The sequence below is a fragment of the Plodia interpunctella genome, chromosome 6 (assembly GCF_027563975.2).
Source record: "Plodia interpunctella isolate USDA-ARS_2022_Savannah chromosome 6, ilPloInte3.2, whole genome shotgun sequence".
NCBI classification, from domain to species: domain Eukaryota; kingdom Metazoa; phylum Arthropoda; class Insecta; order Lepidoptera; family Pyralidae; genus Plodia; species Plodia interpunctella.
Genome location: NC_071299.1, coordinates 7702497 through 7727022, shown reverse-complemented (window position 1 = coordinate 7727022; position 24526 = coordinate 7702497). Strand labels below are relative to the sequence as shown.

General features: G+C 32.0%; 1 protein-coding gene across 10 annotated transcripts in view; it reads right to left on the bottom strand.

Annotated features, from left to right (window-relative positions):
* The window catches only part of dnc (dunce), a 334918-nt gene that overhangs the window by 110648 nt on the left and 199744 nt on the right, over positions 1–24526 (bottom strand). For 2 of the 10 annotated variants that reach the window (XM_053746305.2, XM_053746306.2), the window contains exon 2: positions 16000–16906. The exons of the other annotated variants lie outside the window; for them this stretch is intronic. In XM_053746305.2, the coding sequence (XP_053602280.1) occupies positions 16000–16724 (725 nt within the window). In that variant the 5' untranslated portion in view covers positions 16725–16906. The remainder of the gene's footprint in view (positions 1–15999; positions 16907–24526) is intronic. 10 annotated transcript variants of the gene reach the window in all.

Genomic DNA, 24526 nt, shown 5'->3' with positions numbered 1-24526 from the left:
AGAATATCGGGGCAAAATATAAATTAATAAATATATTCTTTATGAAACAATCACACATCGGTTCCGTATTTAAAAAATCCTGTATTCCACTGTAATGAAACCATAATGGATTTACTAGACCCGATTTTGCCAGATTTTAATGCCTACGATTAATGTACATAACCTCGCGACACTATAACCTCAATTTACAAATTTGTTTTTAAAGCCAGTCTTGGCTGCTAGCTCGAACGTATTCAAAATGGCGTTTTTTATTTCTATTTACTTTATAAAACAGGTTTGTTTTTACCAGCACTAGTGTACACAATAACAGACCGAGTAGGTATACTCGTATGTTATTGTTACTGACATCAGTTTTATGAATTTTATGAATTTGTTTTTCACTTTTAATATAAATTTTAACAAATAAATATTATATACATTTTGCAGTCTTTAACTTTTTATGTTATCTATAAAGTAACATTTCTCTTTCAAGCTTATTATCTTTGTTAATCACGTTATGAACTGTAGGTATAATTGTAGGTATACGGGTTTAGCATACCTATGCAGCTTGATAAGTTGCAGATTTCTAAACTTTTAGCTATAGTCTGCAAGATAAGTTAGTCAGAACAATTATCTAAGAATATTAAGTTGTATGTATGTTTGAATTCAAAGATCATTTCATTCAGAATCAGAGGATGTCGCGTCGCGCGCATTACGTACAGAATCTATGGTGTTAATTTGTTATATTCCAAAACCTTTCCATAAATAGTTATTTCTACAATTTGTACTTAATCTGTAATTGGCGACCTATCAAAGTGAGCACTACAATTAGTAGCCCGTAAATAAACGGTTTAATCAAACGCCAGCTGTTACTGGCCCAAAATACGGCCGCCGTAATTGCTCAATACGCATCAACTGAGTAATAAAAGCTTTCAGTTCATATAGTACATAAGCATGTTCTTGATAAGCGAAAATATAGCGAGTAGAGATTATTAATAAGCTTCGATAACAATAGAAGTTAAAAAATATATATTTCAAAATGTTCTTTACAATAGAAAAATAATAATAAAAATACCACACAGTCCACAGATTCGCCCGTCCTACCACCCCGCTTAGTTGTTCGTTGAACTCGTTGAAACTCGTCATGCAGACTAATACAGATCATTGTTCAATCTGTTGCATTCGAGATACGAGTACAATCGGGAAACGACACGACGAAATTCTTTAAATAAAGAATTTTTATATATATATATATATATATATATATATATATATATATATATATATATATATATATATATATATATATATATATATATATATATATATATATATATATATATAAATTCTTTATTTTAACATAAAATTTAGTGGACCTTGTACTTTTACTTTTTAAACTATAACTAAAGGTAATAAACTTTTTGTATGTGTTTCTCGTTGAGTGTAATGCTAAGCTTACTTACGTTTTCACTGGTTTAATTCACTGGCTTTAGATACTTTTCTTTTTCTTTATAGTTGACTCCGACTTACCTGAAAAAAAATAAAACAAAATGAATTTGTTTCTAGCAGAAATCAATTTTAATATTTGGGGCATTTTCATACTATTTAGCTCGAAATATTTTGCATTCAGAGTAAACTAGAGAGCTACGTTTTGCTTTTTGCATTTGAAATTAAGTTTCATTTATTCATAAAAAAGATAAGTTTTGTCTCGTTCTGTCAATGACAAATTTTGTAAAGTGCTATAGTGACAAAACATACTTTAGCTTAAAGTATGTTTTACCATTTAATTAATAACAAGTAATCTCTTTAATTTTGAATGAGGATTTTGGCGCCGGAACGTCAACCTAATGGAATAAGATACAGAAAAATGTATTACTAATAACACAATTATACGCGGCGAAAGTTCGATATTTTTTCACAAATTTGGCTAATATTTTTTAGCATAGAATATCTATAAAAAATATTGCTTATCAACGCATCTGCGGTGAAAACCAATATAACTAACCAAAGAACGGTGTCCATCTTGTAACTTTCAATGGCAGCTGTCAGACAACATTTAACGAATAAGTGCATATTTTAATTTGTCAATCGGAACAGCCAAGATTTTCATACAATCTTTCAGCCCCTATTATAAAATGTAAGTCATTTGGGGGATGATTTTTAAAAAGTGTAATCTATTTTTTAACTTTAACTACATGCACACTACATTTCATCAAAATCAGCCCAACAATTTAGTCGTGAAAGCAGACCACACAGATAAACAAACAGATATTCATATTTATTTATAATATCAGTATGGATCCTGATAAAGACATTTCAATTTCATATGAGGAAGCCTCAGGGAAAACAGAAATTTGTATTTATTTCACTCACAAGTATTCATTCATTCAATTTAAAATTATGAATTATATTATTCTTATAGTCTAATAAAGAATAAATATGATAGGTATTGGACATAAAACATTTTTAAATATGAACCGACTTGATCCAACAGTTACTTTCACATACATACTTTCTCAAAGTTAAAAATTCAAATAAAGAGTTTTTTTTTTAATTTCATCAAATAAAATTTATGCATAAAATTTATGCATATAAATCATAAAAATTGAGAAAGTAATTTTCTCAATTTTTATGATTAATTCAAAAGTTTTTAGAAGTTTTCAGCAGATTTCAGACTAAAATGAAATGGAATGGTTTTTCTTGAACTTTTGTACTTAATAAGTAACTAACTAACACATTAAAAATAAACAGTGAAAAAAGAAATTAATACGCCAGGTTTTATCAGATAATATTAGTATCGTATTTCAAATATGTTCAACAGAAAAATGAGATATTGCCAAATGTTATCACGAAAATCACACGCCTGGATAAGTGAGATTGGAAAAGTATTAGGGCAGCTCAGGATTATATCCTATTGTGTTCGCAAACTTATTATTTGAAACATGTTTTTCTATTTATGATTTTTGACTAATGGTCTTTTTTGTCGCACTGTTGTTCAAAAACTAGTGTCACGTTCGTTAAAAATTTGGATTTGGCCTTTTGAAATCATCTAATCAATTTATCTTTTACAATATCCCTGAACCTTATGTATTATGCCAATATTTCTCAATTATAAAAGTAGAACAAAAAATGTTTATATTACTTCGTAAAATATTCAATATATCCAGAATCGGTACAGGCGTACCTTGAAATCGAATTTCTGGGCCGGACCGTAAACATCGCCCTGGCCTCAAGACTCTGGAGGTCAGGTCTGTAACTTACGTGATGTCTCTATGGGCAGAAAGTTCAGTCTCTAATAAATACATATTATGCATACATAATGTTTAGTCAAAAGTTGGAAACAATAAGTTTTCAGATGCATTATCTATACTATTATTATAAAGAGGTAAGCGTTTGTGAGTTTGTATGTTTGAAGCGGGTAATTTTCAAAACTACCGAACCGATTTCAAAAATTTTTTCACCAATAGAAAGGTACATTATCTAAGATATAGCTATAGGCTATTTTATCTCAAGATTTCCACGGGAGGGAATCCCCGGGCAACATCTAGTACGTATAACAAGTTTTCAAAAGCGACATTTTTGACACAAGCTTTTATTGTTGTCAAAGAGATCTTATTGCATTCAATGTGTGACAAAAAATCCGTGCAGTGAACCGATGAGGAGTTCTCATATCTGGAGCCGTTCCTGGGTGTACCATCAGTTCATCCTTACCATAATCATGCATTGTCATCCAAACTAAAAGTGTGTACGCAATTTCAGTTCAATCGGTTGAAGATATTTGCTTCAATTGCAATTCATATTCAGATAGGGACATACATAGTTGCATTGCAAGTTAAATATAAGCTTGTAACATTGTTGATTTCGAGTATAGTATACCACAAAGTAAGCTATTTAAAAATTTCACTTCGAATAATAAAATTTCGCATGAAGCCATTGCCTTACGGCTGAAAACTTTAAATATGCACTTAAAACAAAAAAAGGTTATTTTTCTGAAGCTGTGGTGCGCGAGTCCAACTCCCACTTGACCGATTTTTTAAATAAGTAAACTCCGAACGGTCACGGATATAAGCATAAAATTAATGATCATGTTCAAATGTTGGTTACTATGAATGTCATATTATTAACGTAATTACAATTATTATACATTGGTTAGATTGGAAATTTGTAACTCGATCTCCACCGAAATTAGCGCAAATTTTTTATAATTAATTAATATCCATATAATCATCATAATATTACCTATACCATAATTATATATATAATTTAATGTCGAAATTACTAAGCCATCACCTTTTGAAAAGCATTCAATCATAGAAGAACTGAAAAATATGTCTGAATCTGTGATAAAAATTACATGAGCGGTTATAGATTACGCTTTGTTTAACTTTAAAGTTTATATAAATATTAATAATTTTCCTATATAAACATAGGGCCATTCAATAATCTCCTATTGATGTTATACGAGGTGACTAAGGAATATACAGTTATAATAGCTGATAGGCAATAATAGCATTACCAATAAGGGTTGACGTCAGGTAGGCCGATTGTATAGTCATAGCAAAATATTCACAATGGTTTTAAGTGAACTTTGGGACGTCACAGCTCCGATCACGTGAAAGAGAGAGTTTGCAACACAGTTCAAATGCCGAGAAGTTTGTTGATTATTATAATTAGTTTAAGCAAAGAACAACAACAAGCATAAAAATAAACATACAAAAAATGGACTGGGGGAAAATAAACATGTCGTCGCGGTGTGCACAAAGTAGAAGCCTCAAACAGACTGTGTATGGCTGCGGGCTCTGCCAGCTAGATCACGGATCCGCGATGAGCCTTTTATACCCACCCATCTCTGCTCAGGGGCGATACAACAAGGAAAAATACCTTTTTTTAAATTTTCGTTGATATATTTTACATTTAGTTATATTTTAGTCTGCATCTCTTCCACGGCTGAATGAGTAGAGATGAGAAATAAATGGTTCCATTGTGTTTGGCTTGCACCTCGTCAATGGTCGAACAAGCCGAGTTGAGTTGAATCGAAAATCGAGATTGAAAAATACCATGGTGCCATTATTTCTATGAAGACTAGCAGTCCACTACATCCTATATCAACCTACATATTCCTTAGATTCAGTTTATTTAGTGTTTGGCATTCTCAATGAAATGAAATGAATTTAGGTCTATAATCTGTGATTCTTTGAAAAATATTTGAAATGTCTATGAGAACTTATGTGAAGAGTATATACTTTGGGGTTTTGAGTAAACAGACTTCATTCCCAATAGACATATTTACCACACATAAAGATTCTTCAAAGATATTCGTTAAATTTGACGTGTCGTATGGTCCGATGGTAACCCTGGTTTAAATATTCACGGGCCTCCGTTGGCTCGAGCCGACTCACTGCAGGTATTTACCGCAAAATAGCTCTTTACTTACAACTAGTAGGTAACTATAAACGTTCTGTGTTCAACTTAATACATTTAGAATTGAAAGCATTAGCATTGGTTAATGCTTTCAATTCTATATGTATTAATGTATTAATGAATAATTACAATCCCTGCAATAAATTGTTATTGCAGGGATTGTAATTATTCCTTATAGCTGGCGGAATAGCTCGCTAGCAAACTTATTGCCATAATATATGCTAAATATCTCGATGAATCTCGAATGGCTGAGGAGAGATTCATCAAAATTTTTAGTAAATTCATCTAATGTACGTCGTCTATCTTTCCACTGAAATAATAAAGTTTTTTGCTTCATGCATTTTTTTCTGAAATTCCGAAAATAGAAGAGAGAGAGCACTTATTTTTCAGCATTTCTGTAATTTAAATGTGATTTGAAATATACTCCTTATTATACTGTAATGTCTTAATCAGCTCAAAATCCCACTCACTATTACCCTAATCCTATACATACTTATCTAGGCTTTGGTAGAAAAGTGGGTTTATATGTAGGAGAAAACCAATTAGGAACGAATTATCTAAATCCATGGTGCTATAGCCATGTGCTAACTAGTATAGATGACAATGATTATAGTGATCAAATGAAATGTATAGGTAATAGAATATATTAAAGGAAACGTAGATAATAAAATAAAGTGTTTTGATTTATAGTTAATACTTAATTACTATAAAACTGGTATAATGCTGCTACATTAGGGTAACCAAAATAATACAATTTACAAAAATACCTTCAATAAGTAATGACTTCATTTATATGCATTCGGCGTGGTTTTTTAGTATTTAGAATTTATACATTCATTTTTATTTAGTAACATAACAAAACGTTAACTAATAATGGATTCTTTGCCAAACATGATGAACGTGATGTGATATGTTATACATATCATATATACTTGATTGATTTACAAAAATCACTAGTGCAATACGTCACGCTATGTTTTATTCATCTAGAAATCAAAAGGAAGAACACACTCATACACTTTCGCCTTTATAATATTAGTTTTGTATTATTTGTGGCGATTCAGTTAAGATATAATGTTGGTTGCTTTATTCCCTTTAGCCAAGAGGCGGTATCAAAGGAAACGGTTCGCTATAACAATATTGTTGTAGGTACTTAGATTTACATATGAAACCAAGTGATGAACAAGAGATCTCATTATCATAGGTTACATTTCAAACGTATCTTGTATTCAAACATATATTAGCCTGTGTACGAATCCCACTAATATTGATGAAAGATAAAAAAAAAGTCAAATAAAGTAAGATTTTGAAAAAGCTTTGTTTTTTGTAATAACATTTCATAATTTCAGTTAAAATTAAATTATTAAATTTTCTTACAAAGAAACGTTTTAATACAATATATTTATCAAGTCAAATGTAAGCTAAATAAATGTCAAATTTAGTGAAAACTAGTAGTTTTTCCCTATTTTTCTGGCGAAGTTCAGCCACTTTAATTACACAATAAGCAGGCATGGGTACTTTATCTACTCGTATGTGAGATGGTGATACAGATGTGATTAAAATGAAATGTGGCCTAGCCTAGTCAATATACTGAATTTTATATTCCAGTCACTTAAAGATTTGTAAATATAATAATATAATACATCAAAACCAATAGTTGTATAATGTAACTTGTACTATAAATTAATAGCATACATTATAATGAAAGCGTGTTATCTACGTGAGATGTGATGTTTAGCGTTGGTCTAAAATGGCAATACTTGTTACAACGTTAATGAGATTCGGAATATTTGGTAGCTAAATAATGTAGTTAGGTGATCCAATGAATAAATTAATCTAGATAGCTTATTTATATAAATCAATTCTAAATGATATAGATATAACTATATATCAAATTTAAAGTGCTGAACTAAAATCCGATAAAGCGAGTACAATTTTCCGACGAAATTGTACTACTACAGTACATAATCATGTAACATTGTTATTGCATTTTTTTAAATTATACTTTTTTATGCATAGCAGATAAATAAACAAATTTCCGTTACTAAATAATGAAATTACAATTTTGAAAGCTATTTACACAATATCAAGACATTGTTATGAACAAGAGATTATTATGAACGTCGATCAGGTTTAGGGAAGCCTAAGTGGATTGAACATTTAAAGGGCCCCATAAACAAAATAATACCTACTTATATTTCTAACTACATTTTAAAGACTTAATTTTGTTTTTTTTAATTGTCACCTAAAAAAGGTAGACAAAGATGGCCTTCGATCAGTAATGTCATTTCTATTTCTCAAGTTTAGGAATTGTTATGTACCTATAATTAATAATGATTATTTAAAGAGAAATGACACAGTAAGCCGGTTCCAAAGTTAGCTTGAGACTTGTATTGTGGGATACGATCTTAATAATACTGTATTATTTTATAACATGCAAAATAAACATAAACATCAAAGACACGTGTCAAGCTGAAAAATATATATGTTTTCATGTTGACTGACCGTCAACATGACAACACCGAGGTTTCCAAATTATAACTTAACGATTTTTAAACACCCCTACTTTTTAGGCTAATCCCGAATATACCCGGAAACCTCATTGTTGAGGGTCGTGGTCATTACCTGGAATAAAACACACACAACGTCTTTCTTGGAGTTGTTTGCCATCGCCTTCTCCATAGTAGTTCCTCCTTCTACAGGGAAGCAGTATAATGATACCGCATACTGACGATGACTTACAATAATTAGGTTTTACATGGAAATTGCGGAATAAATGTTGGTGTTATGTAAATTTTGAAGGTGGGCAAACTGCGTAATAAATAAAATTACAATTTGTTCACTATCTGTGAACAATGACAAAGCAATTTAGATTTTAGTTTAAAAAAAAATCAAATCCAAGGACAAATATGCTAATTTTATTAAAAGCTCGTATGCTTTTTTTTATTGAAATTTATAAAAAGTAACGAAATTTTAAACCACCAATTTACTATGAGATTGATCAGTTTATAGAAGGCGAGAGAGATTATGTGTCACGATAGAAGAGTAAAAAACAAAGTAAATTAATCCTTGGATACAGTCATGGCACGCATCAGGCCCTGGTACTATAAAATAGCGTGAGTCAAGTTTATTTACAATATATTCTACCAGGTTATCGACTCTTTTCGAAGAACTACCTATGTCCTAGGTGAGCAACAAAATCAGTAAGAGCATTATGACTTATTGCCTTATATTGTCGGCACTAATTTAATCATTTGTACACACACATCAACGCAACGCATTGTGCAGCATTCTGTTGTTCACCGAGGATGCCCTAGGTTAGTAGGATAACGGCATGTTGCAAGCTATAATTGAAAAATCTATATCCGGCGGTAATTGACTGTCGATTATTCCAGTGTAGTCAGTAACTCGGTGCATATAACATTATGAGTCGATGACCTAGGGCAACGTGTCACAAGAATTAAAAGTAGGCTTTTGAATACTTACATTTAAGAAGTGTTCAATGTGTTGCTCATAAAAAATTACAACGATAATGTTAGGGAACAAGTTCTGGTCCTGAAAGAGCCAAGATGTGCTCTTGTTTGTGAACTTATTATCGTCAAGAACGTGTCCGATTAAAAGGAATGTCCTCAGAACTCCTGTTCAGATGTCGAATTCCGTGCAAAGTTGAAAGGAAAGCGGATCTTGGGCTATAACTCTTTAAGAGTGCGCTCATAATATGAATGAGGGCTTTTAAACAAGACTTTAAATACTTACGATTCTATTTTTTTTTTTCAGAAAAACTTATTCTGATGATAAATATCTTGCTAAAATAAAACTATTTCACTGATTTGTATTTTGTCCTTTTCATGTACCCAATTTGTCACTACACAAGCACATCATTAGGTAAAGCCACCTTCGTCATAGTGACAACTCATGGTCAACTAAATTATTTTATTTGGTCTGACAAAACCAGGAGATTTTTCATGTCGTGGCTACGGTATATTGTTTATCAAGACGATTTGTCGGTTAAATATATAATATTTATTACGCTATAATATTTATTAGCAATTAAGTTGAAAATAAATAATTATTCTTTCAATTTGTTAGGTTGCGTTCAGATTTGATCAACAAATTCAGATTAATATACCCCTATTTTGTTATACGAGTATGCTTTAGTTTTATAGGTATATGGAATATGTTCAGACATTACATAACTTTGATTACGGCTTAGCTTGCAGCTCAGCTACTAATTGAGTTTCTGAGTAAAACCTATATATTTTATGTTCTCAAATGAGAACATTATCTGCGTTAAACATAAATATATATTTATAATAGATGTCTATTAATACCCCGCCGCAACACTTGAATACACAATAACAAACATTACAGTATAAGGTTAAACTTTATTGGCCCGTGAGTTAGTTGGCACATAATCTACAATCAATGGACGTTACTGTCGTCTGAATGAATGTTCCATTTATATGTTATTAGTGCCAAAACCACGAGATCACTCCGTCGACAAACTTCTCACTACAGAAAATAGCACATCAATCTAGACAAATTCATTGTAGATAAATAATAAATAAATATATTAGGACAAATCACACAAATTAAGCTAGCCCCAAAGTAAGTTCGAGACTTGTGTTATGGGATACTAACTCAACGATACTATATTTTATAAATAGATACATATATAAATAAACATCTAAGACCCAGGCCAATCAGAAAAAGATCATTTTCCATCATGACCCGACCGGGGATCGAACCCGGGACCTCTCACTTCAGTGGCAAGAACTTTACCACTGCGCCACCGAGGTCGTCAAAAGATAAGCCTTTATCACCGCTGCGTAGAGTTCACGTAAGGAGACACGATACGGCATTGCCTGTACTTAGCATAACATCAGTCGACTATGAGTTTCCCCTTCACGCTCCTGTGTCAGAACGCAATCTACTTTGCATGTCTGCGAATAATTCAGTCAAATTTTCAGTTTTCATATGTTTGTGGGAAAAAGTGGTCGTCTCCAGATAAAATATTTTGGTATAAATTCATGGTAAATTCGTTTGAGAAGCGAGAGCTTCAGCTCGTTGTTAGTATCAAAAACGCAAAAAAAGTTATCGCTTTGTTTTGACATTGTTTCCAAGCAGGATATTAAAAAAAATTGAAGTAAAATAGAAAGCAAATTCGTACTGACTAGTTTAAGACTTTCATAACCACATAGTTTCAGGTTGACACATCGACCAGTATTCAGTTTAGCAGATTGTTTACCATTGATTCACTTGTGCAAATAACAGCATAAGGTTGTGAATGAAGCATTTTCAGTTGTAGTAAGTTGATAAAATATTTTATTACTCTTAAATTATTTTGATGGTTAAAATTTCTGAATCAGCATATGGATATATCTTTTGAAAGTAGACAAGGAGATAAAAAAATACTTAGAAGAGAATCACGTCAACTATGCAGGCCATTTTCAATTGAAAAGAAAATAAACATGTTCATGATAAAACTTCACTTCCAAGTAAATTAAAAAATGTAGTGTTTTTAAAACCGTGTATTTACAAAGTCTGTTAAATTGGTAATATGTCGGGGGTGCTGCTGCGATATCACTTAACGTATTAACGGCCCACGCAATGAATTTATATATGGTCTTATATTGATAGTACATGGACGGCCACTTTGGACCTGGTAAAATGGAATAGAAAATTCTTTATTTGTTAAAGATATTACATTAGGTATTTCGAAGAGGTTACCAATGCCATTAATATGGATGATTTTGCACCTTTCAAATAGAAGTAGTAAACTCATTCGAACAAATTTATCTATAAAGTATATTTGTAGGTAAACATGTCATCAACATCTATCCTTCAGAAGACCATCTTCTTTATTCTTCTTAGATTCTCATTGAATCCCGATCCGCAAACATTATGTTGATAACATTGATCTGTAATTTTTATTATATTTTTTTTTAATCACCGCCATTTATCCATTATACATTACATTTTAATTTATCACAAGTTAAAAGATAAGACGAGAAAGTATAAAATGAGATTTTCACAGCAGAGAGAAACTTCTTGATTTCACTGAAAAAGTTTCGCTTTTAAGACCGCTGAAGTTTGAAGTTGCAAGCAATTCATTAGGAGCCATTCTATCTTGTGCTTGTGAATAACAACTGATGTTTATTAAAAATAGAATTTATATCTGCCCAGAAAACAAGGATACGTATTACTCAGGCTAAATATAGGTAAAATTCAATATAGTGGTTTTTCTGTATTATAGATAGTTTAAAACTATTGTTACACCAGTCTGAATATTACTGTGTTTTAGCACGGCATCACATTATTTATTAATGTACTGTAATCAAAGCTATCTAATCAATCACATATAACTTTATACCAAGGCAAAAGAGCAGATTGCCTCAAATATAAATTACTACCAAGTACATAACTAAGACAAAGAACAACCTCAAAAACAGTCAAAACTGCGCTGCAGTTGATTGAAAATTTCCAAGCACTAGATTAAAATTTCATACAATTTTACTAGCCTAGTTCGTATAATTTTAGTTCATATGAGTCCATGTAAAATGCAATAACTTCGTGCTGATAATATTTCAAGTCGTTTCGTTCCGGACCATCGATTTTGTAGCACGGCGCGGCGCCGCCGTTAATTGGAGTAGGGAGTAACGATTCTTTTCTCGGTGCTGCACTCTTTCTCTTAATAAAATCATTTATAGCGACTTTATTGCTGTTCAACTTCGGATCACAAATAAAAAAAAAATCTGTACTTTCACGTATCTGTACTTGAAGTCGTAATAAATGAGGCATAGGTAGATTATTGTCTGTTTCAAGTCGTTCATTGTCAATCTTATTATTTTTATTTCATACTTACATTTCTTTCATTTCCTCTCATATCTTTTATTCGAAAGAATTTCATGCCAATACGTTTGTTTCTGTTCTGTAAAGTTTTAGACAAGTTATATGATACGAAAAGCTAAAACGTCGAAAGACGTTGGAAAGTAAAAGTAACAATAACAATAGCCGTCAATGCCTAATCTTTTGGTAATTAAATAATTTATAATAAATCTACATTATTAAATAGGCTTTTATTAAAAGATAACGATCATAATAGGAATATACTCCGTCTGAAGGTCACTCTCGTTGTACTCTCGTCTTATCTATGATATCAATAGATAAGATTCGTTTCAATTTCGGTTTAGCAGTAGTTATCGTATATAATCAAGCTGTCAAACACGCTGATAAAATTATTACAATGTCAATTACACACATGAAAATTTGTGATTAAATTTCTGGTAAATCCTTTGTTACTAACAATATTTGTATTTATTCTATATTCGTGTTTACGAACGATTTTGTTGAAATTTAAAATATGTAGATGCTTGCGGGGGCAGTAAATCGATATAGCAAATTTGTGTGTCCTTTTTCGAATCCAACAAATTTAAAAATATACAAATGCAATAATAAAATATATTTAGCTTAGTTCTGAAGCCCTGGTTTTATAAATACTTGGAATTGGCAAGCTTTGGTGAGGCATTCACATTTCAATAATTAAGAAAGCGTGAACTAATATATCTAATAATCACGTACCTACGTACATTACTTATGTCTTCGGCACGTTATAGTCAGTCATATACATGTTATAGTGTTTTGTAATAACATCCATCTATGTGTGAATAGATATTATTATGTTACCAGATTTAATAATATTGTGAGCAGTACCTATCATCATCATCTATATGCACAGATTATATGACACTTCCTGTTTATTGTAGTTAACTGGAGTGACAAAGTATTATAGCTGCACACCTCGGGTCACATAAATCGGGTCAAACAAACAACAGTTATAGCAAATTAACATAGATACAAGCTTACCCTTTTTGAACAGATATGAAATATAATTATGGTCATCGCTACCCATATTTTTATGTAGTTGCGATTCAGTTAGGTTGGTTAATGTATATCGAACGCTATATTTACGGGAATGGAAAAATACATATTAAACTTTGCAAAGAAAATCGATGTGCGTGTTCCTTTTTCGTTATAAACGCGACAATGTAAGAATTACGCCTATAGGAAGCACTATATAATCATTATCGTTATCTGTAACAGTACTTAAGTTATTTTTCTTCGTTTTGTGACTCATTTTGTCCACTTCAGTACATGAGCCTTCTGTAAACCTGATATTATTAATGCGAATGTTTGAATGTGCGTGAATCAGGGAGTAAGTTACTCAATTATGCAAAAACGACTGTATAGATTTCAATGAAATATATAGCACATGAGTCAAATTTAACCTGTAATTAATGCTTGATGTCGTTAAGGATGATATGCGTGCCAATAGTATAACAACTAAGAATGGTAAACAAATAGACTCTGGGCTCCGACGATCTATGGCTAAGGAAAATAATGAGAAAATGGCGAAATATGTGTGTAAATCAGAGAGTGAGTATGTTTGTAACTCAATTACTAAAAATCTACAACAGGGATTTCAATGAAATTCAGTATGCGAGTGTAATATACACTGTAATAATAATATACCAGGTATTTATGGCGTAAATCTCCCACAGTAAACTAGCCCTGGGCACACATAGAGCATAGAGTTTAACAAAATTTAACTATTACCCGCTCTGGAACAATATCTTCAAACTAGTTTGATAGGATCTTGGATATAACCAAACTTATTCGCTTTCTCCACTCATCAATCACGATGTCCTTCGTTGAAGCCACGATAGTGATAGATAGCCGACTTAAATAGACTGTATTTGTTCACCGCGCCCCTGTTCCTCTAAATTAGATAAAATTACCAAAATAATTTACTCTGTGGTATCAATTTTACCTTCAATTCGTATAATAATAATTAATTTAAGCCCACTTAAGTCTTCTATTCGAGGAATCAGGGCAGAAGCTTATGAACTCTTCGATTCAAAGTATATTTGTAAATATTGAAGAAAATATTGTACACTTGTTTTGAACAATATTTTGAAATTATTTAAAAAAGCTTCATTATCATCAATTGATTTAAGACTATTTCGATTCTTGTTAATAGTGTATTTACCATTTGTCTGTTCCCTTATTTTTACCATGAAATACCTACTAATTCCATAATTTTTACCTTAATTGTTTCCTTCTTCTAGCTACGATTTTCGATTTTCCTTCGATCAATTTCATACAAAATGTTTTACTGAAATAATTGATGTTATTGTTGTGAAATAGGTATATCTATACTATTATTATAAAGAGGTAAGCGTTTGTGAGTTTGTATGTTTGAGCCGGGTAATTCTTTGAAACTACAGAACCGCTTTCAAAAATTCTTTCACCATTAGAAAGGTACATTGTATAATATACCTTTCTAATGGTGAAAGAATTTAAGAAAAAAGATTGCTATAGGCTATATTTTATCTCAAAATTCCTACGGGAGCGAAGCCTCGGGCAACATCTAGACTAGATATAAAGCACGTAAATTTAGCAGCAATTTAAAGATTAAATTTAAGCCAATGCCCCATATCAATCACGCCTTAATCTTGACGTTCTTGACTGGTAGATTTATTCTGCCTACGAGCTAATTAGAGATCAAAAAGTTTACGATATCTTACAATTTATATAGGTACTTAAAGTTTTTCGGGAAGTGAAAAAAAATCTTAGAACTATTGTTTTGTGTTTTGAATTCATGTCTTCCAAAAGCAGCATTTTTGAGTTTTGTGCTACCAACCAAGTTTAAATTTTCTTAGAAAACCTCATGAATATTTATGAAGCAGTTTTGAAATTAGCATGTACATTAGCTTGTAAGGCACACACAAAGTGGAGGAGAATTGTAAAAAAAACTGTTACTATCTGCAGTAGACGACGACATAGTTAGGTATTTTTAAAATCAGTCTAGGATAAACAGTGGTTATTGTCGAGGACTAATTACAAAGAATCAATTTTATTTTTGTTTTATTTTTACATTCTGAGTGTGACGATGGTGATCACTCCAACATGTAATTCTGTTCGTTCATTGTAGTCTCGACAGTTGAAAAATAAAAAGATCGATTGTTTTGGAATTCATCCAGATTTTGGACTAAACTTACACGTGCCTGTATAATCTATATTTGCTTCTATAAGTTTAAGAAATATCCATTGTATCATTTCTAGCTACAGTAGTATTTAGTTTTTCTTTTACATGATATGAAAAAATGTGAAGTAAACTAAATACGCATTATTATGCGTATTATTATCATAGTATATCGGATATAGGAAGTGTCTCCAGTTTATAGCCTTCATTGATGACTTTTAAAATCTGCACAGTAAGAGAAGCAGCTGGCACATTGTATGTCAGAATTAAGAACCTGTACATTAAACGAAGAATTTTTATTGGAAGATAAACATAAACAAAAAAACGGCATAAAGTATTTTACGTCTGACGCAAGCAGCTTGTTCTAAAGCTTGGCAAAAAGTTCGACCACTAATAAGTTTCTTAGGATTGGTTGTGTAAATATAAATGATAAATATAAAATATTGTCATTTATATATTATATAATATGTCATTTATATTTCCACAGAAGAATACTACCTGTTGAAATTAGTTTATTCGTTATATCTGAGAAATTAATAAGGAAATTTAGGCACCTTTCAAAGAAAACATCCGAGCCATCGGAGTCGCTGCGAGGCAGGATGAGTTTAGGTAGCACCATTCCTTTCTTTCGCCGTCCACGGATGCCGGCTGGGGCCGAAGGCCACTGTAGCTCCGTGATTGCCATGGGGCTGTGTGGGCTAAGAATAGTCAGCCGTCGTTCAGGAGGTGGTAAACTTAGCTGTTGTAACGCACGCCTCTCCGTACTCGCGAACAAACCTCGTCTTTTTTCAGCATTTCCCATATCCTCCCCAGACAAGGCTCGTCGGGCAGGCGCCCCCCTCGTTTCCCGCACGTCCCGCTCACTCGCTGTCAGAAATGAACTCCTATGCGTCCGCACTGAAGTGCAAGAGCTAGCGGGCCGTGCCGGAGATGTTTCTTTACATGGACGGAGACTTTCCATTGACCGAGCTGTTTCAACCCGAGCAGCCACTAAGTACTGCCCACTCGTGACTGTCGTGTGCGCTGCCACTTCGCATTCCTCTTGGCTCGAGCTCGAGGTGCCACTTCTCGAAAACGTACTCGCTTTCGACACAAAACTCCTATCGCTATATTGAGCTGTTGAAATGCTAGAGCAGGTATTCGCATCGGCAGACTCCGATGACACTTGTTGACGGACATGGCCTTCTTCTAATGAAGAATGTACAACACGCGCGTTCAAAGAACTAAAGGCCGCAAGGTTCGGCCGCCGGTTCTTTCTTTCGTCATCTTCTTCTTCCATTTTTTTGTACTTAACAGCACTAATTATTAACTCGTCACAACACTATTCAATACACATTTTTTACATCAATATAACTTTATTGCATTTTCATATTTTTAGCTTAATATATAAATAATATAAGGAACACTGGGCACAGTCTTTATCACTCTTTGAGACACCAAACCGCTTCTAAATAAGGGAACCTGAAACAAATAGAGTCAATTTATAACAATTATCACTTAATGAAGTGATAACAAATTATACTCAATAGAGCTTATAAAAGCAAGATTATATTGCAACTCGAACAACCATTTTTGTTTGTATTGTTTGATTTGATATTGACAATGAACTAAACAAAAAAAATTTTTTTACGTTTGTATAATAAGAAAACTTCATAAATTAATTATTTGAACAATCAAATACTTGATAATAATATAAAGGTCAAAAAGGTTTGCAAAATTTGAGTTGGTATATTTAATTACTTCGTTCAGTTGGCAGCCTTCGAATCAAGGGCCAGCTGTCCCGCCTGGTTCGCGCAGTCTGTTAAGGCTTTGACTTGCTCAGCATTCAGTCCCTTCGCTTTCACTTGGACGTCTGCACTCTTCGAATGCTCCTTGCTCTCGCTACTGGACTCCATCCTCTTTGTCGTGGCGTTTCCAAACTCATCAATAAAGGTTTCTTCTTCGAATTCTTCCTCATAACTCTCCTGGTATGATTCACGGAACTCTTGTCTTGCTTGGATGGATATAGATTCTGTTGTCTTTTTCTGTTGTATCACCTCATCCATGGTTTTCTTCACGAGTTGTTGGCCGGCTTCAAGTTGAGTAGTCTTCTGAGACATTTTGCTTGATATATCTATAAAATTGACATAATACTGTAAAATAATTACGACGCGACGTGCTAAATAAAACAATGTATTTATGATCATGCAACTAAATTCCAAGCATAGGTTTTGTTTATAGTAATTAAATGGATTTAGTTTCCCCAGATTCGTAAAGAATGCTTTAAACAAAGGAAAGCAACAGCACAGTTACAAGTGAGTTCAGAAATCCGAGTTTGATAGAAATTGATAGCTGGCTTACCGCCAGAAGACGAATGTTTGGTTCGCATTTATATTTATGCTGGGAGAAAATTCCGGACGACTCGGCCGCGCGCCTTCTTTTAAAGTCTTGAGGGTTATTCACAAAACCACGTATGTGGACAAGTGATAAAATTAAATTAATATTGCATTCACCATTATTTTACAGTACAGTCGCCATACATACAATTCTATTATTGTTATACATTTAAAAAAACGTACTAGTAATAATTTTTCTCTCTATTGGCAACTGTACTCATACTCAAACATTGGTGTGTTTTCATTTTGAATAGAAAAAAAAAAAAATTTGACCACATGCGTGGCCAGGCTAAGTCACGTAGTGAATAACCCAACAAGTATACGTGGAAATAATACGAGAAATGGACCGCGTTCATCTTTTACGACATATTGCAGCCGTTGAACTAATTTTGTAAGAGTCCTTGAGGTAGGTATGCGATGACAATTCTATGTTGTCTAGGGATGCCAAAGTATTTTTGTAGTTAGGAAAAAACTGTTTTTAAAATTATTGTTTTTTCAACTACATTTTATTAGAAACTAAATATCAAAATATATTTTTCTTGATTCAACAATATGGATCATCATTTTTTGACAAAACTTGAAACAAAATTATAATATAACCAAGTTAACAGAAATATTGGAAAAGCAATACTGGTTCGGAATCAGATTGATAAATATCTAAATCAGTACATTCGTACTTTTCCCATATGATAAATAATCGTGCACATTTCAAAGTTATACAAATGTCTACAAAAAAACCATTGGACTGAAATCAATAAATAAATAATGTTTATACAATATCTAATAAATATATATCAGTATATAGTTATCTATATACTGATATATATTTATTACATATGGTATATAGTTAGTTTGAAATGTGCACGATTATTTATCATATGGGAAAAGTACGAATGTACTGATTTAGATCTTTACGTGTTTAAACAAATAATTATTACCAAATATACCTCGAGCTCTTAATACGTTTTAATTTATTTGGCAGCCCTGAATCTAGACAATAGAAATTCTATATTTTCTTGGCGTCTATTAAAAACGCTCCACATACCTGAGTCTCCGTGACCTATTTATTAGATGATATTAGTTTGACTTGGTATTTTTTCTAATTTATTTCGATCTACAAATCTATAAATTAAAACCACCTTATTAAAAACTACTATTTGAAATTTATTATCTATTTGCAGAGAATTCATGTAGTTGCCGTGAGCATATTCCGTGTAAATATTAATTAATTTCTATCCTTAATTTTCACACGCGGGCCGATGTACATTGTACATACCTAATAACACGAAAAACATTTAAATGATCACCTCATTCTTAGAAAATTATCATTGATTGTGTTTACCTATGTATCGAGTAAAGCATTTCTTATCACTGAATGGGATTGTAATGAAGAAATTGAAAATACACTATCCATGATTTGCAATTCTTAATTAAATTTGTATAGTTTGGGTAGAATTTATTTAAATTGAAACCAATAAAAAAAGAAATTGATTTAAAAAGTAAAATACTTGAAAAAAATTACAAGTAATAATAAAAAAAGGAAACAAAAATTTACCTGAAAATATCCGATAACAAATAAAAATCCTTTACAGAACAGATTCACTTCCAAATTCGAATAGCAAGGAGATGTTTTCGCATGAAAGCTCGCGCATGGACTGAGAGTTGGGGTCGCCGCTTCGCGCTTTGTTTCGAACGAGCTTTGCGTGGGCGGCTCGTCGCAATGCGCATACGCACATGTACAGTGCGATGCGGGAAATTTTACCCAACTGTTATATTTTGAGCTGTTTAGCAGTACTGAAAATGAGCGTATTTTTCCTTTGCTCACTATATACCTATAACGCAGTTTAGAGACTAAGACGCCTTTTCAAATAAGTGTTGTTGGGCCTATATCTCACTAAGCCTACTTCGCGATACGACTATGTTGCTATTTAACAAATGATATTACAATACTGCGCTACTAATAAGCGAAATTTAAGTAATATTAAAATAAAATATTATTTAAGTTTATTCAAATTTATTCTTTTCCGTGCATTTACATTCCACAATTTAAAGCAGTGCAGCTTTTATCCCACAATATAAAATACTAATTTTACCTGATGCACCCAATTTTACAATTCAAAGAGATGTGTCATGCTCCGTATCTCTCTAGAGAAATGTTGAACTGTAAATCATTTCAAAAGTTGGAACCTGCATTACTCAAGAATAATAAAATTGCCGGTGTTACATGAAAATCCGTTTTGGTTGATATTATTTTACCCATGTAGACTGTACATATACATTTCACACTGACCATTTGGGCCAAACATCGGTCTTCATCGGAACATCTGTCTTGGCAAATTAACCGACTTGCTAATTAATTCTGACGTGTGATACAATGATTCCTACAGATTGATGGCGTCGCAAAACAAGTCTGAAGCAAGTTTTGGTATCAATTAAACGCTCTAACGCTTCCCGAGTTATAAATTAATAATATTTCATTAATAAAATATGTCAACGAATGGACAAAAGTGATCTTAAGAGATTAATCGTTGACGAAAATACTGCCAAAGGATGCACAAATAGCTCTTGCACGTCATAAGACTGAGAATCAGACGATGACTGGCGTGATGTAGCGGCAATAAACACTACATTATGACTAACGATTGGCAACGATCCCGTGACTAACTCCATCGACTGCACCAGAGAATTCCCACGTATTCTGGAATCTCAGTTTGATTCCCAAAACGTGAACCGATTTATTTCCGTATCTTATTCAGCCAAATAACAATGAGTCACGCTTTGAAGGAGACAGCATATTCCATAGATCAGCTCGTGATTCAACGAGGCGAGTGCCAAAAATAAAATGTATTCTCTTAGGTATTTGACAATAGATACATTATCATGAGCTGAAAATATTCATGGCTATACGCGTCCCAGAGCTTCGCTCTCGTAAGAAAATTGTAATATAAATACTTAACGTATGAGTAGGTACCTATATTATTTAAAAAAAATAACAAGAAATTAATTAGTTCTCAATCAAAAGTTAAATAAATTAGGCTGGGGAAATGAACGACAGCATTTGACTATCATTCATAATTCCGGCCAGAAGAGGTGAGTGCATAAAACATATACATATTATTAAGTTGTCTATTCATACATACATAATGTAATCAAGTGCAGTCATGTTTATGGAGTTCATAAGTCTACCTATACAAAAAATAATGTGTCATGCTTGTGTAACGTGGTATAGTTGCTAAAGTTGAGTAGTATTTCATGAAAATAGAGGAAGCGTTTAAATTAAGCAACAAAGAGAAATAGAGAAAGCTCTTTAATTAAATAAAATAAGATAAAGATTACGCTAGAAAATGTCATCCGTATTAAGTTAATTATTTAAGTTGCTTAGTATAAAATAAAACGTTTTAAAATACTTGACCTGGATAATGTAACATTTGTACTAAATGGACGGAGGGATAAAAAAGTAGGAAATTTACGTTGTGAATACACATTATTTCAAAAATGTCATGATGTTTTACTTGTTGAATGAAATTAAGATACAGATACATATTACGTATACAAACGTTTGTTTATAGCTTAGGTTTTTCTTATTGTTCAGTTTATAGTATTACAGTGGGTAAAGGTTTGTTTTTCTTGGATATGTTTTAATTCCTATGTTTATTGCATATAATTTCATCGATTTTATGGAAAGAATATGACATTTAAAAAACCAATATTTACTATAAATATAACAAAAAACGGGCCTAGCCGAAGTGGCAACCCGAAAAGGTGTTCGCGTATGTTGACGAGTGATGTAGCCAGGGATGATATGCGTGTCTATGTTCTGATTTTGGTGGAGAAGAAGAACGCTCCAACGCTCTGCGCCTGGGGAAGTATTCGGAAAAAACGCTTAAATGAGAGAGAGAGAGAGAGAGAGAGGGAGACGCACGCTATAAATATACGTAAAAAATAGAGTATTCAGGACCCAAATTTTTACCTACAAAAATCGCAAAATTTTACTAAGATATAAGTAATAGTTACGAGCACATGTTACAAGTTGAAATACAATCAGAACAATCAAATTTTCTTTTGAATTTTTATTGTTTATAATTTATTTTGGAAACTTAAGTAAAGTTCAGAAATGGGGGTTATTTACATAAAGTTATCTTAGTATAATTTGTTCTAGGTTTTGTAGCGACTTTGGTACCTAATAGCTAATAGTTATGCCCACGATTTCATTTGCCCACGATAAGGCGACGACGACCTTTATAATTTACAGGTTCATTAAGCATCATTATTAATCATTAACATTTAAAATTATAGAGAGAAGAAAATAATAGAAGAGCTCAGGACAAAACACGAAGGAACTAGTTACATGATAAAGGAATTTTACTACCTAATGAATTAAATAGAAATGGGAATTATTCAAACAGTGTTTCCGATACAAGTGAAGCACAAATTTGGCGAAACTCTAATTATCACGTCATATTATCCCATGGATGTCTAGGCATAGTCTTAGCTTATATAATGTATGTAACATTAGTCTTATTTTTTGGTCTTTTCGACACCACAGCCACGAATGAACCTGAGAAGGAGACTACAAATATCGAATAGTCAAATCTTGACGAACATATTTTTCATAACGAAGTTGTATGTTGAAATAAAAGATTCTTCTCACGTTTCTCCGATCGTACTTGAAATAGGAATCTATGCCGAATGTTTTATATTCGCGATACGATGTTTCATTTTGATAGCCCTTTTTTGCTTGACATCATTTGTTACAAACAAAGCGTTATTTGGAGATCTTTCTAGGAAGGTTGTAATGTTAGTTAAATTTTACGTGAATATTTCAATAGTGGAATTGCTTGTAAATTTTGTACATTATAAAAAACTATTCTTTTGAAATAAAAACAAACATTGATACATTCACTTATTCATAAAAAATTGATAGAGATTTTAATTATTATAGATGGAGTTTGAGCTATTTTTTACATAAATGAGTACAAATTATTTGTGAAATTGTTGATAAATAATAATTTAGCGAAAAATATATACGAAACTCAAAATAGTCCAAATGTAAAAAATGAACGTCATAAAATATCATTAATGCCATTTTAGTTGTAATGAAAAATGTAAAAAGTGTAGTGACCCTTTTTGCCATTTTCAACTTGGTCCGAACGTTTGACTGACAAGAATGACTTGTATGCTATGAATCTTATAGTTAATTTTTAGTAAAGTTTAAATAATAATAAAATAACGACAAATAAACTTACCAAAGACGAAATGCTAACAAAAAGTATTATTATCACTTACAAATGAAGACCATTAACAAACTTGTCCGAAACTTTATGACAAAGACACAAAAGCTCCGAATGGTCTTCAGATATAAGATTTATGTTGTACATTTGAATAAAGAAGCTCAGATGAGATTTAAATAATTAATAATGAGGAACAAGTGGCTTTCAAACATAGAATTAATTAATCATTTCACGGCTCACTTTTAGGCACTTGATTATACTTTCATTAATACAGAATCGCAGATTTTTATTTATAATATATGTATTTTCTTACTATAAATAATATAAAATACTACAGTGGAAAACTGTAACTAAGAAAATCTTTTCATGATCCTTTTGGAATGAAAAGATTTTCTTAGTTACAGTATTCCATATATACACATGTACATATACATGTATATAAAAATATACATATCAGTATCTGGGCTACGAGCCGAACCGAGCTCTGTTCAATATTTTTGCAAAAAAATAATTTTCCAAGTATTGGCCTAGTTGAATAGATTTTTGCCCGAGTAAGCACCTAGAGCACCGGCAAAAAAATTGATCAAAAATTTCGTTGAAAGTCGAAAGTATATTTTTGAATTTCAACCAAATTTTAAATTTAGTTTCATTATTCAAAGTGTCATAATCACCAGCCAGTTTAATACATCCTAATTTTCAATTCAAGTGGAATCCTACTGCAAAGATGTAACTGCGATATAGAACTGGGTCATGCGTGAATACATTCTAGGCGAATCAGTTAAACATAAGTCAACTGTACCTAAACACGAAATACTCCTTAGTACATTAGGTATAGTAAGTATACTGTATAAGGTTACCTATTGCCAGGATTTAACTAAAAGAAACTCGGAGAGTGTAAAAATAAAAATATTATTGTAATCACATAAAAATAACAATAAAATTATAGGCCATAGATTATACTAAACAACCATACCATCACCATAAAAATTATAGTATTTTTGAAATAACACTTTATCATTTTGAAATAGTACAGAAGTTTAGCGGCCAGTACTAATGTGACTACTTTTTATACAAAAACTAATAAAGTTAATATCCTTTTCATTATTTTTGATAACCACATGAGAACTGCGGCCGCTTTTCACTATCAAATCTTTAGCCGATTATAAATTGAATAAATAACACTTTTTTAACAACCTTTATTTTTTTAATTTACATACATAATTGTACTGCAAACTATATTATAAATTAGAATCATAAATGCTCTACTCATATATTTATATTTTTCCTTGCTTTTAATCTAGCAGACCACACCAGCGACGGTATTACAGAAGAAGTCATGAATGTGAAAGTAGTTCATATATTACAACTGCCAAGTAGAATGAATTCATCTGATTCGCCGCGTCTTAACGGTTGGGATGCAAGTGAACACGAAAGAGAAAAGATACTATGTTCTTGTTTGCAGACGAGAGGTTTTA